Source organism: Podarcis pityusensis (genome assembly GCF_964106645.2).
Source record: "Podarcis pityusensis genome assembly, chromosome: 5".
NCBI lineage: Eukaryota > Metazoa > Chordata > Lepidosauria > Squamata > Lacertidae > Podarcis > Podarcis pityusensis.
The window spans coordinates 62637174-62649618 of NC_138032.1; the positions used below are offsets into that span (position 1 = coordinate 62637174).

The following is a 12445-nucleotide window of genomic DNA, read 5'->3' on the forward strand; positions in this document are numbered from 1 at the left end:
ATTGTTTGTGGAACCAGCCTGCTAGTTTTGTGCCTTATGCTTTGAGCTATTCAGCAGTGGAACAGACTTCCACAAGAGATGGTGGGCTGTCCTTCTTTGGAGGTTTTTAAGCAGAGTTTGGGTGGCCATCTGTTATGTACGATCTAGCTGAGATTGAGTTGGACAAGATGACTCACAGGGTCCCTTCCAATTCTACGATTCTATTCTCCTAATTATGGGACATGCATAGCCTTGATTCTGAGCAAGCTCCTTTCCTCATCTTAAAGCACATGCAAAATGTCCCAGACAGTTGCAAGGCATTCTCAACATTTTCAATAGTTTTTATTCAGGTAACATTTGGTGCTGCTGGTAACATTATGGCGGTTGGTCACCTTGAATAATTCAAGCTTCCAAAAGAGAATTATGAAGCAAGTTGCAGGATCCATGAGACCAGACCCCCAAAATCTCTACACCACCTTAAATGCTATAGAAATCAAATGCACAATATTCAATTAAGGTAACAAACCTGTGCATGTCTGCTCATATGTAAGCCCCATTGCGTTCAGTGGGACTTAATCCCAGGTAAATCAGTAAAGGAGTGCAACCTTAATCTGTGTTTCACCTTCCTGATTCAGTTGTGTCAATATTACCTGTATATGGTATTTTTCCGTGTATAAGATGCCCCCATGTATAAGACGACCCACAATTTTGAACATAATTTTTAAATAAAAAAACCTAGCCTTATACACGGAAAAGTACGGTACAATACATTTTCTTCAACACTGTTTTTTTTTTTTTTTTGTAAGATGAAAAATACAATCAAATGTGACAGTTTATGTACAGATGCACTAAATTAATCGTCTTTCTTTTAACTATTCAGAGGATAATGACATCTACACCTGACTATCTATGTATATTTAATATGTGACTTTCTAAATAATAAAGACAGGCTTGTCAGGTAAATGCGCCTCTACAATGTGGGAGGTTTTTAATAATAATAATAAATGCTGTGAATTCGTAATAGCACTAACAAGTCACTCTATGCGTTTCTTTCCCATGGTTCAATGTAATCCAAACCAAGATGTGCAAAAATTTCTTCCTCACTTGCAGCTTTCAGGAAAATTTTCTGTAAAAATGAAAAAGAGAGCAGCATAAGCCTTGGGAAGGTAATAATTTTTGAAAACAAAAAACACACAATTCTATTTGAAATAACATTCTTAGCCATTTTATAATCCAACCCTATAAAATGTCTACTCAGAAGTAAGTAAAGGTAAAGGGACCCCTGACTGTTAGGTCCAGTCGTGGCCGACTCTGGGGTTGCGGCGCTCATCTTGCTTTATTGGCCGAGGGAGCCGGCATACAGCTTCCGTGGCCAGCATGACTAAGCTGCTTCTGGTGAACCAGAGCAGCGCACGGAAACACCGTTTACCTTCCTGCCAGAGCGGTACCTATTTATCTACTTGCACTTTGACATGCTTTCGAACTGCTAGGTGGGCAGCTCACCCCGTCGTGGGGATTCAAACCGCCAACCTTCTGATTGGCAAATCCTAGGCTCTGTGGTTTAACCCACAGCGCCACCCGTGTCCCTTACTCAGAAGTAAATCCCATCAAATTCAGTGCAGTGATTCCCAAGGAACTGGGTAGAGAATCACAGAGATACTACTGATCTTGATCTCATCAGAAAGAACCAGAAAATTCATCATCATGTTCTTAATGAAGGGCTATCCTTTTCTGGACCGACAAATGAACTAACTTTTCATAGAGTGTGCGGAAACGCAAAAATACAGAGGCTTCGCTTTTCTTTATGCTTGTAATGATATTTTTGTAACTCAGGATCAATTATTTGTGTCTGCAGGAACTCACTCCCTATCTTAACTGAGCAATTATTTCAATGAATATAAATATGACATTTATGGTTGCTAACATGACCATTAACTACACTTAATACAAAATGGCTGTTTTGCAAATGACTTCTGTCTATGAATTGCAATGCTGTATTTCTCATTCTGGTTTCAATTATCAATAAGACATGTGAAGCGTGAAGTGAATGATCTTCGTTAACATTTTAATCAATGAATCTTTGTTAGTGCACCAGGATCAGATTTCAAAACCACCTTTTAACTCATAACTTGTTTTGGCTTTGTTCTATTAATATTGCAAATGTAGCTTTTCCAAAATGATTTGACATACAAGAGAAATCTTAAATTCACAAATTATCTTTGCTGAGCACTTTTTCCAAAGTGCCCTTCATTAACTAGGTTGTGAATGAATGGCATACTGGCTGGGAAGGTGAGCTATAAATATATTCAGTTAAATACATTTATAACCCAGAGCTGTAGGATTTCTACTTTTTGTTCCCACTGGTTCTGATCTTGCTATTCTACCAGAACCACCCCCCAAGTATTTTTTATTTGCTTTTCTGTTATATCTCGCCATCAACACATACTCTGTTACATTCATGCACAAACCGAAAAGAAGCACGATAACATAAATATATAACATAAACATGTAATAATAATAGTAACATATATATATTCCTCCAAGCTGCTTAAATCCTATATATCTTTACTTTTACGTCCCTTCCACTCTTTCCTTGGTTTCCTATCTACTATCGTTTTAACTGTGTTTTCTTGTTCTTCTACATTATTCTCATTAGCTTACATTGTCTCATGTTGTAGCATATACTGCTGAGTATTTGTTCATCCAGTTATGATAATTTTCTTGTTATTATATTTTTTTGCATATAATCTAAATATAATATCCAGTGCTCTTTCGACCAGGAGCTTTAAATCACTGCTAAATTGAGACATAAGGCAGCCACAAATTCTCCTACCCATACCTATTACCTACCCCAACCATAATATATTGGGACAGTTGCATTACATAGGATCAAGGAGGAGAACAGAATGCAGGATTGAGAATGTGCCCAAGTCTCCCAATGAAGTAGAAGTTTTAAAAGGAAAAGGTGTCTCTCCAACATGCAACCTGGGAGCCCCGAAGCAAAGGATGACCTGATAACACGCTTCACGTGTTTGACGTCTCGTGAAATGCACATCAACATTTAGGCATGGCTTACACGACCTTGTGCTGTAATTTCACTCTGAGATATAAAATGTTTTGATGGACATTCCATTCTTCTGCATCTCTAAACAAGTCTTTGAGCTTCTTGTAAATGGCTCCTAGAAGGTACTCCATAAAATTAAATTGCCCTGAACAATCTGGCTCTGTAAGTTAAACGTTAAGTGCTGTGCACAGCTTTAAGAAAGATTGAAATTAGAAAATGTGCACATTCAGTCCAATCTCTCACCCCCTCTCTGTCCCTCACCTGTTGTCCCAACTTCCTCCCCCTTGTCTCCACCTGCTTTTCTCACCCAAGCCCTCCTCACTCACAAGTTTAAGTGGTGCCACTTTGAATACAGAAAGTGATAAGGTGACAGCAGAAACTGGGATCTCAATGGGAGAGGGAGAGGTGACAGCTGGAGCAGAGCACGGGGATCCTTCCTAGCACTAATGTTACAAATCTGAACCCAAATATTGCCCTTTGTGCACAGCCTTATTGAAAAGGAAATCATAGAATTCTATGATTTCCTTTTCAATAGGGCTCTGCACAAAGGGCAATAATGAAACCATTTCTTCCTGAAAGCACTTCAAGATTCATGCAGGTGGGTCAATCACAATAAAGATGAAGGAACAAAGTGGTTTCATCTGCCTATTGTGCTCTGAAGGCTGGGTCTTGCAAAGTCAATAGCCATGAGTAGTTCAGATAATAATGGGAAAAGGTATTCTGTTTGTAGAAGGCACAGAGACACTTTATGCACAAAGGAACTTCACCACTGGATTTGCCTTCCTGGACAAAAATCAGCCAAGAAGAGGTATGCAAGTGCACACCAAGAAAAGGAAGGCCTCCCTTTCATACAGTTGAGTTTGGTCTTCATCTCCCATTACCGCTAGCTTGCCTCCCTAAGAGCAAGACAGCAGGGACAGTAGAGGCAGTTCTAGAAGAGGAAGGATATTTCTCTTGCCCCAAACACAGCCAATTCTGCTAAAAGGAGAGTCCAAGGCCTCTTTCTCTGTGGAGCACACAAAGAGGCACTACCTCACAGGCCTAGGAAAAAGCCAGACAAGCTTGGTTCTGACCTCATCTTCCTCTTCCTATCTTCCCCCCATCATAACAATGAGTACTTGCTATGGTTGTTTGGGCCAAATCCCAGATCCTGATCCATTTTTTAAAAAATCTTCATGCTTGTTGTCTTTATTACATACACAACATAAACATTTTTCTCACGCTCCTCAGGCAAAGAAAAAGGGGGGGCTTACAAATGTTAAGATAAGACTCCCCCACTCTCTGGCTTAAAATCTTAAAGGCATGACACAAAAGGAAGGGAGGTTGGGAGAGGAGGAACAAAGCAAACTCAGGTGCTATTTCTTAGTTGCTGAGTTCTTGTCATGGCCAGCTGAAATGGAAAGATTTCCATGGAGATGAGGAGCCTCAAGCTGCTGGTCTTTCAGCAGAGCTGAGGGAGAGGTCCTGCAGTTTCTCCTCTCTCCCTCTCCTAGAGCCCATATATTATTGTTACCATCTCAGAGGACACAGCATAGGGCTAAGAGAGCAAGCTACAAACTGGGAAGTCTCTGGTTTGACTCTTGCCTCTGCTAGGAACTTGTTATTGTTATGGATGAACATTAATTTGTACCCCACTTTTATGTAACAAGCGACCCCCAAACGGCTTGCAGAACATAAAGCAAAACCAGCAAGTTGAGTGATTTGTGCACAAGAAAATCCTGATCCAAACTGAGGTGATTTTGGTTGAGCTTGGATTAGGCTGGAGCAGGCTGAGGTGGCCCTGGATCAGATCAGGAACACCTGGAGCAATCCAGGGCTGCCAAAGAGAGGGCTATGTCTGGGAGCAAGAGGTAGGGGGGGGATGCATGCATGCACCCTCAACCACATGTTTAACCAGGGTTTTCAAGCCTAACTAAAGGCTGTTCCCAACCCCTGATTTGGTTCGGAGCCCAGATCCAGCTTGGCCCCAAATCTCCATGGCCTCTTCAAAGGGTCTGATCAGGTCCTAAATTGGATCAGGGGAGCAAGAATATGATCAAACCCACGAAGAAATGTTGCTGCTTCCAACAATGATATGTGGTTGAAATCACATGAATGGATACATTTGCTCAAAATTCATAGCAGTCTAAGAGGTGGGGGAATAGCCCATGTCAAATATGCCATCATAAGGCAGGCACCAGAGAAAGTTTTACACTTGTAAGGAGATAGATGTACCAGAGCTCAAAAGGTTCTATAAAGTCAAGAGCCCACTGATATTTATTGAATGTATCAGTACACTTGTGCAGCCAATCCCAGAAACATCGCCACAGTCCATAGAGGTTTTTCTTGACAGACCAACAGTTATTACATGAAATACGTGTAACTGAAAGCCATTTTTTTGTTATCCCAAAAAGCCTGTGGAACAAGGAACACTCTTTTTCAGGGTTCAACTTGGGTCCCTTTTTTATTGATTGTATTTCAAGTAGACCCTACTCTGAGCTTACATGTACTGTGGGCAGCAAAGATGGGCAGAATCAGAAAGGATGGGGACAGAAAAATAACTTTCAACTAAATTAACCAAAAGACAGATGAAAAGTTTCACACAGAGCAGTCAAACTGCCCTCTTGTCCATTTCAATATAAAATATTTTTCTTTTGAAATTCTATATGCTGTTGGGTGGTACAGATTCATATTTTGCCACCTAAAGCTGCACATATTCCTCAAGCTACAAACCACTGTGCATTTGTCTTAAAGTCAATATTCAGACTGCACATTTCTCAAGTTACAAATGCAATTATCACGATCAGTTCATTGCTGGAAATTGCTAGGATGGATTTTCTATCTGAGACAAGAACTTCAGTTTTATGTAGATGAAGTGCCCGATAATGAGAGACACTCTCAAAGGAGCTTTTTTTTTTAGTCCTAGCACCATGAAAATTGGCGGCATGTATTGCAGCATTAACACCAATCCATCTGCGTATTCTGATGTTCTCCATCCAAACTTCTGATTCATTCATATCAAGTCATTCCGATGCACAACTGTGGACACTTCCTAATTTATGTGGGGAAATGCAAAAAGCCATTGGCGTCCGCATTATCACAAAACAGGAGAACCACATGTACAATGTAATATCAGAACAAGGCTTAAGTCACTAGTCAGATGCAATAAACTCAATGCTTGTTAATTAGCTCTCAGAATGGTTTGGATCCAGAGAGCCAATAAGGCAGGCATCCAAGGTTGGAGGAAATGAGCCCAGGAAAACAGAATAATCACCTGGGCTATGAAACCAAGCAGAGCAGAGCAGGCTTGAAATTCTGAAGCACACAAAAAAAGGACACAGGGTGAAGAAGAGGAGAAAACAGGATGCTGGACTAGATGGGCTTTTGGTCAGATCCAGGAGGGTTTCTCTTACACTACTGGCATCAGCCTCCACTCAGGCTTCTTTCATGCTCGTTCTTTTAGGATACCAAGGAATCAAGGATTCAGCAACCATCTCCAGGTAAGTCATTCCCACAGGAAGTGTATTGATTTCATGAAGGTACATTCTTTCACCTTTGGTGGACGTGCCCAAGGATTAAGGCTTTCTGGGAGATGATTTATAATGAAATAAAAAAGGTATTTAAATATACCTTTCCGAAGAAACCAGAGGCCTTTCTTCTGGGCATTGTCGGCCAATTGGTGCCAAAGAAGGATAGAACCTTTTTTATGTATGCCACAACAGCAGCAAGAATACTCATCGCAAAGTATTGGAAGACACAAGATCTACCCACTCTGGAAGAATGGCAGATGAAGGTGATTGACTACATGGAACTGGCGGAAATGACTGGCAGAATCCGAGACCAGAGAGAAGAGTCAGTGAAAGAAGACTGGAAGAAATTTAAAGACTATTTACAGAAATATTGTAAAATTAAGGAATCTTAGAAGGATGTTGGATAGAAACGAAGAAGTTTTTAGCTGTAATGCTTTAAGAGATATGAAAAAAGGTTTGCAATTGGGTAAAAACTTAATGGTAAGGATTTGCTGAACTAACAAATTGAACTGGAATACAAAAAAGGGAGGTATGAGGAGGTCTGGGGAAATAAGTGTAGGGAAGATAGGTTATGGAAAATTAATGTCTTTTTAACTGTCTTATTTGGTATGTTTCTTTTTATTTTTTACTTTTTTGTTATATTTTAAAAACTTTATTCTTTTTTTTCTCTATTCTGTATTTTTTGTATTTTTTGAAACTTTAATAAATATCATTTTAAAAAAAAAAAAGGAAGTGTATTGATTTCAGTACATTCACTTACAATGGCTATTATCCTTAGCGTTTCCTACATTGTTGAACAACATCTGGATAAAATCCAGTGGGGGTGGATCCGGTCTGGAAAGATGTATTTACCTGGTGCCTTAGTTCCTATGAGCTAAAATTCCACTGAGTGTAGCTTTTGGGCCTCAGAGAAAATTCAGCCTTACAGCAGTGATTCATATAAATGCAGTGGCATATATTCTTACTCATTAGGAATCTGCATAGTCCTTTTGACTTTTAAACAAATAAATAAATAAAAGTATAGCCCACCTTTTGGAGAATTTTCCACGAGTGAACAATAATATTTAAAACATTCCAATAAAGCACAAATTATTTCTTCCATGGAAAATGTTAGACAACTCTATCACCCCTTACTAGACCCATATATATGTGGATTATAATTTCACTTTCAACAGACTTATTAATGATAGTGTGCAAATTATAAGAAGTATATATGTTATACTTTAATTACTATTTTAATGAGTCACAGTTAATGGGGGAAGTGTAAGAGAATGAAGATAGGAACATGATCCAACCAAGATCACATGCACTTAACTCTTCAAAAAGTTGCAGTCAAACTTTGAAACCCATTGAAATTAAAAATGTTCAATGTTGGCTGATCATATTCCTAATCTTTTCTTCTGAAAGAATGCCTTGAATGGGAAATGTAATCAATAAATACATTCTCAGGCTCAGAGAATACTCACCTTCACAATATATACATGCAGGTGTGATTCAGGTATATATAGCCTTAAAATACAAATGCCAATTGAATGCTGAGCCTGAAACAATGATGTCCTTAAGTGAAGTTCTGAGCAATGCCAGATGCGGAAAAGAGTACAGATTATTTTATGCATTTAATCTTACACAGCAGAAGAGACATATATTGAAAAATGGCGCGCACACACCAAAAAGGGAAGTTCAGGCAGGAAAGGCCATCACAAAGGAAACATCTACCCAAAACTAGAACTGATTAAAAAACAACAACCATACACACACATTGCATTTGGAATTTAATATTCCTGGGTTTATGAACTTGCAGAGTTCCAAACATTTAGCAAAATGGAAAAGCACCATAGCACTGGATTTATCTCAAAGAATTAAAAGATAATTTGGTATTAAAAGTAAATTTTATAGCTGTTTGGTTTTTTTTTCATTAAACCCCTCAGCTGTGTGGCCAATTAGTCAACCTTGGCAAACAAGCCTTCAGAAAGATAGCCAAGTTGACAAATGCCATTCTGTAGCCCATGTCCTGCATCATAGCCCTAAGCTTAGTTTAAAGTAGAAGTCCCACTGAGTTCAATGGGGCTCACTGCCAGGTAAGTGAATATAAGATTTCAGCTGAAGTTCTATAATAAGAATGGGTGGTTGTGTGTGCCTAGAGCAGGGGGAGCCAGTGGTGCTCCACAGATGTTTTGGATTCCAGGTAGCATGGCCAATGGTCAGGGACTATGAGAGTTGTGGGGTGGGCACATTAACCTGCTCCAGAGTCAAAGGTTGGGTAACAATAAGGCTGAAATGTATGTGGGGCTTAAAGCAGGCCACAATGTTATTGATTACAAGGTATCTGGATTCAGGTAGGTAACCGTGTTGATCTGACGCAGTCAAAATATATTTTTAAAAAATTAAAAAATTGTCCAGTAGCACCTTAGAGACCAACTAAGTTTGTTCTTGGTATAAGCTTTCGTGTGCATGCACACTTCTTCAGATACACCAAAACAGAAGTCACCAGACCCTTATATATAGTGGGAGGGTGGGGTGGGGTTTTTCTCAGGAGGGTGGTAGGAGATGGGTGATTGACTCAATGGGTATGGTAAACCTGTTGACGACTGACTGTTAACGACTGCAGGAAAAAGCAAGGGATAGTATGCAGATGATTAGCATATGTAACGAGACAGGAATCCAATATCTCTATTAAGACCAGGTCTCTCCATAGTTTTCAATTTAGTGATAAGTTGTAATTCAGCAACTTCTCTTTCAAGTCTGTTTCTGAAATTCTTTTGTAATAAAACAGTTGCTTTGAGATCTTGTATTGAATGTCCTGGGAGATTGAAGTGTTTTCCTACTGGCTTCTCTGTAGCTGGAGCTGGCATTTGGCGAGACAGCATGGCACTGTGCCACAAAACTGTTTCCACTGCTAACTGGGGTCTCCCCTGCATTTGAGATCCCAACCAATGTCATTTCCATCACAAGGGGGAGGAGGAGGAGGAGGCATAACCAATTATCAATCATCCCCTTTGTCTATCCACTCTGCTGTAAAGGGAGATTCCGTTCCACATTATATCATGCAAGATAGGGAAGCCTTGAGCAGATTAAATTAACAGCAAAGGCAACACCAAACATCTCCCCAACACCAAACACTCTTGAAGGTTTCCCCCATTCTTAACATTGAGATATTTCAGGAGTTACATGCAGTCTTTTATTGCTGTCCAAAGAAAATTAGTAATTAATCAAATGGGATGTGCTTGGTTCATACACTTTTGACTCCCCCCAAAGATGGGTAAATCAGAAATGAGTTTGAATGGACTAAGTGATCAAATGTCAGCAAAACAAACACTACAGCACAAATAACTGGATGCTCATCTTATTGACATTCACGTTTCTACAAATCCCAAAACAGCACTTCTAAGTGATTATTTTCTTGTTCCTATCGATTTCAATTACACGTCCCCCAGTCCCATGAGTCTGCAGCACTTGGCAGCATCTTCCTAAAGCGCTCAGGATTGAATAATCCTAAATAAAAGCACAGAATGGAATATCCTACTGAGGAGGCAGAGACACACTGGGTTGGGGGAGGGAGAATTCTCTAGACAAGGCAATATCATGGGTGAAAAATTAGGCATGGACTCAAAGGTATGTTGGCCCAACAGCACAAGCCAACAAGATGAAAATGTTCTTCTCAGATATTTCACTGCACAAATATCAACATCAATACTTAGTCTTCAATTGAAATATCAGGCGGAACTACAGACTTCCCCAATTATTACGCATTTTATTCAATTGCAGAGGATACAACACAGATTAAACAGCTGCAACATCCAGTAAGACAGATCTAGTGCTTCTGTCTATAAAACTGAGTGGGAACATAATTTGATTGGATCCCCATGTCATATATATTGGTCTGGCTACTGCTCAGGACTACTCATTTGATTACCACTTATTATGGAACTTGCCTATTCTCTTCTCCCACCTCTATCCCTTGCTTGCTTTATACATTCTAGCTGAAAAGCTAGCTTTGTCTTGTATCATTTATTTTATGCCTTTTAGATTAGCAAGCCCTTTTTTAAAAAACAGATATTTTAAAGGTTTCCATTGGCAATCTGTAACTGAGAACTACTTGAAAATTGTGTCAGAAAACCAGAAATAATACAGAGCTAGAGTTTTTAAGCAAATCTCCCTGCTTTGTGAAGAACAGCACCTTCTTCCTCTAGAAGTCTGAACATCATTAAAAAAAAACAACGAGAAATTCAGACCACAAAGGCATTACTAATACCTTGGGATGTGAATTAATGGATGCAATGCTGAGTTAAACATAATGCAAGTTTGTAAATCAGATTGCAGAAAGCTCTACCCAACTTCTTTAATGCTAGATGGAATACAAATATTTGAGTAGCAACTCTAAACACTATTGTTGCTGCTGTACCTGAGATGATGATGATGTTGATGATGATGATGATGATGATGATAACGATGAGGTCATAACATCAATGTGCATGGTGCCATACAGAAAACCAGGAAATACGTTTCTTCCCAAGAGGGTTGCAGTATCACTTTTTATCAAATTTATCTTTACTGATACTCATTTATTAAATGACATCAGTATGAATAACTTACTAATGAAGAAAGTAAAAGATTCCTGTTCAGAAGACATCTTAAAGCATACATACCTTCGTCTATTTCATAGCTATTTGCCCAGAAGTTATACCGGCTGCTGGTGTGCGCAAAAATTGTACCCAATTATTGAAGCTTATTTGCTAAGTGGATGATGTGACAGATTTGGGACTAAGTTCCTGATCTTCAAAATGATTAACGGGTTGAAAAAAATGAGTCTGCTTAGCATGAACTGTGGCTTAGTGTGAACAAGCAAGTGTGCTGGTGTACAGTGAGAAAACCTCAGCCACTTTGGTGAGCCAAGAACAAACCTTGGTTACAGCTTGTGGTTTGTTTGGAGGAAGACAAACTACAAATCCACGTTCTGATGTAATGCTGAGCCAAACCATAGTGCAGCAGACCAAGACCAGAGGAAGAACAAAATGGCAAAAATATTCTCACCATGCAGCAGCACACTTGCTAAAATTTGGCTTATTGTTATGTGCAAACTGGGTCAAGTCTGAAAGGGCAAATGAGATAACGGCATGAAATTTGTGTTGGACGGGAGAAGAGAAGAGGCAATTTTGCACTGTATTGTATATGAGATATTTATATATGTTCACTTTGATAAAACAGACTCCAGGGGTAAACAATTTGACATGCCTTAGGCCTTATATTATACAACGAATGTAAATTCCACATTTAACTGGCATTTTGTTGTAGAAATATTCGCATTACAGTGCATGCTTTAAAGATCTAATCTATCCTTAATCCAGCTACAAATATAACGACAAATAAATTAGATGGAAAACCATCACTCTTTGAAATGACATTATAACAAACTCTGATTGAACAAGGAGTTTTCCGAACATAAGCCACTGACTCAAAGCCCTTGAGAAAAATCATGAGGAACAGTATTAAAATATGCAGTGGAATTTATTCTAAGCAGTCTAAGCATGAATACACTTTGAAGCAAATATGAACCAGAATTATGTACCCTAGTTTCATTTGATCATTGACAAGTTTTAGAATCATAAATTAATGAAGCCCTATATGTTTCTATAAATGATTTTTTTGTGATATCTATCCTATGAAAAAAATCACCTCTAATGTGCTTATTAGATAAAACTGATTTATCAAGCAAATGTTGGAAATAACAAGTATTTACAAATTGCTTGGCAAAAAATATTGCAAGCACATCAGGTTTATTCCCCTGTTCCTTGGGAATGATTATATGCTCACCATCTTTATATTATATTGTTATATAATCCCATGGGCATAGTATTTCCCTATGGGAGGATGTGGTGTCTGCAGAGGAATTCCC

General features: G+C 38.9%; 1 protein-coding gene across 1 annotated transcript in view; it reads right to left on the minus strand.

Moving 5' to 3' along the window:
- Nucleotides 1-916: 916 nt before the first annotated feature.
- DNTT (DNA nucleotidylexotransferase) overlaps nt 917-12445 on the minus strand; it is a gene marked incomplete at its 5' end in the record, with an annotated part of 94271 nt that continues 82742 nt past the window's right edge. The window contains one exon of the mRNA XM_081006375.1: nt 917-1105. Within this exon, the coding sequence (XP_080862501.1) occupies nt 1019-1105 (87 nt within the window). The 3' untranslated portion in view covers nt 917-1018. The remainder of the gene's footprint in view (nt 1106-12445) is intronic.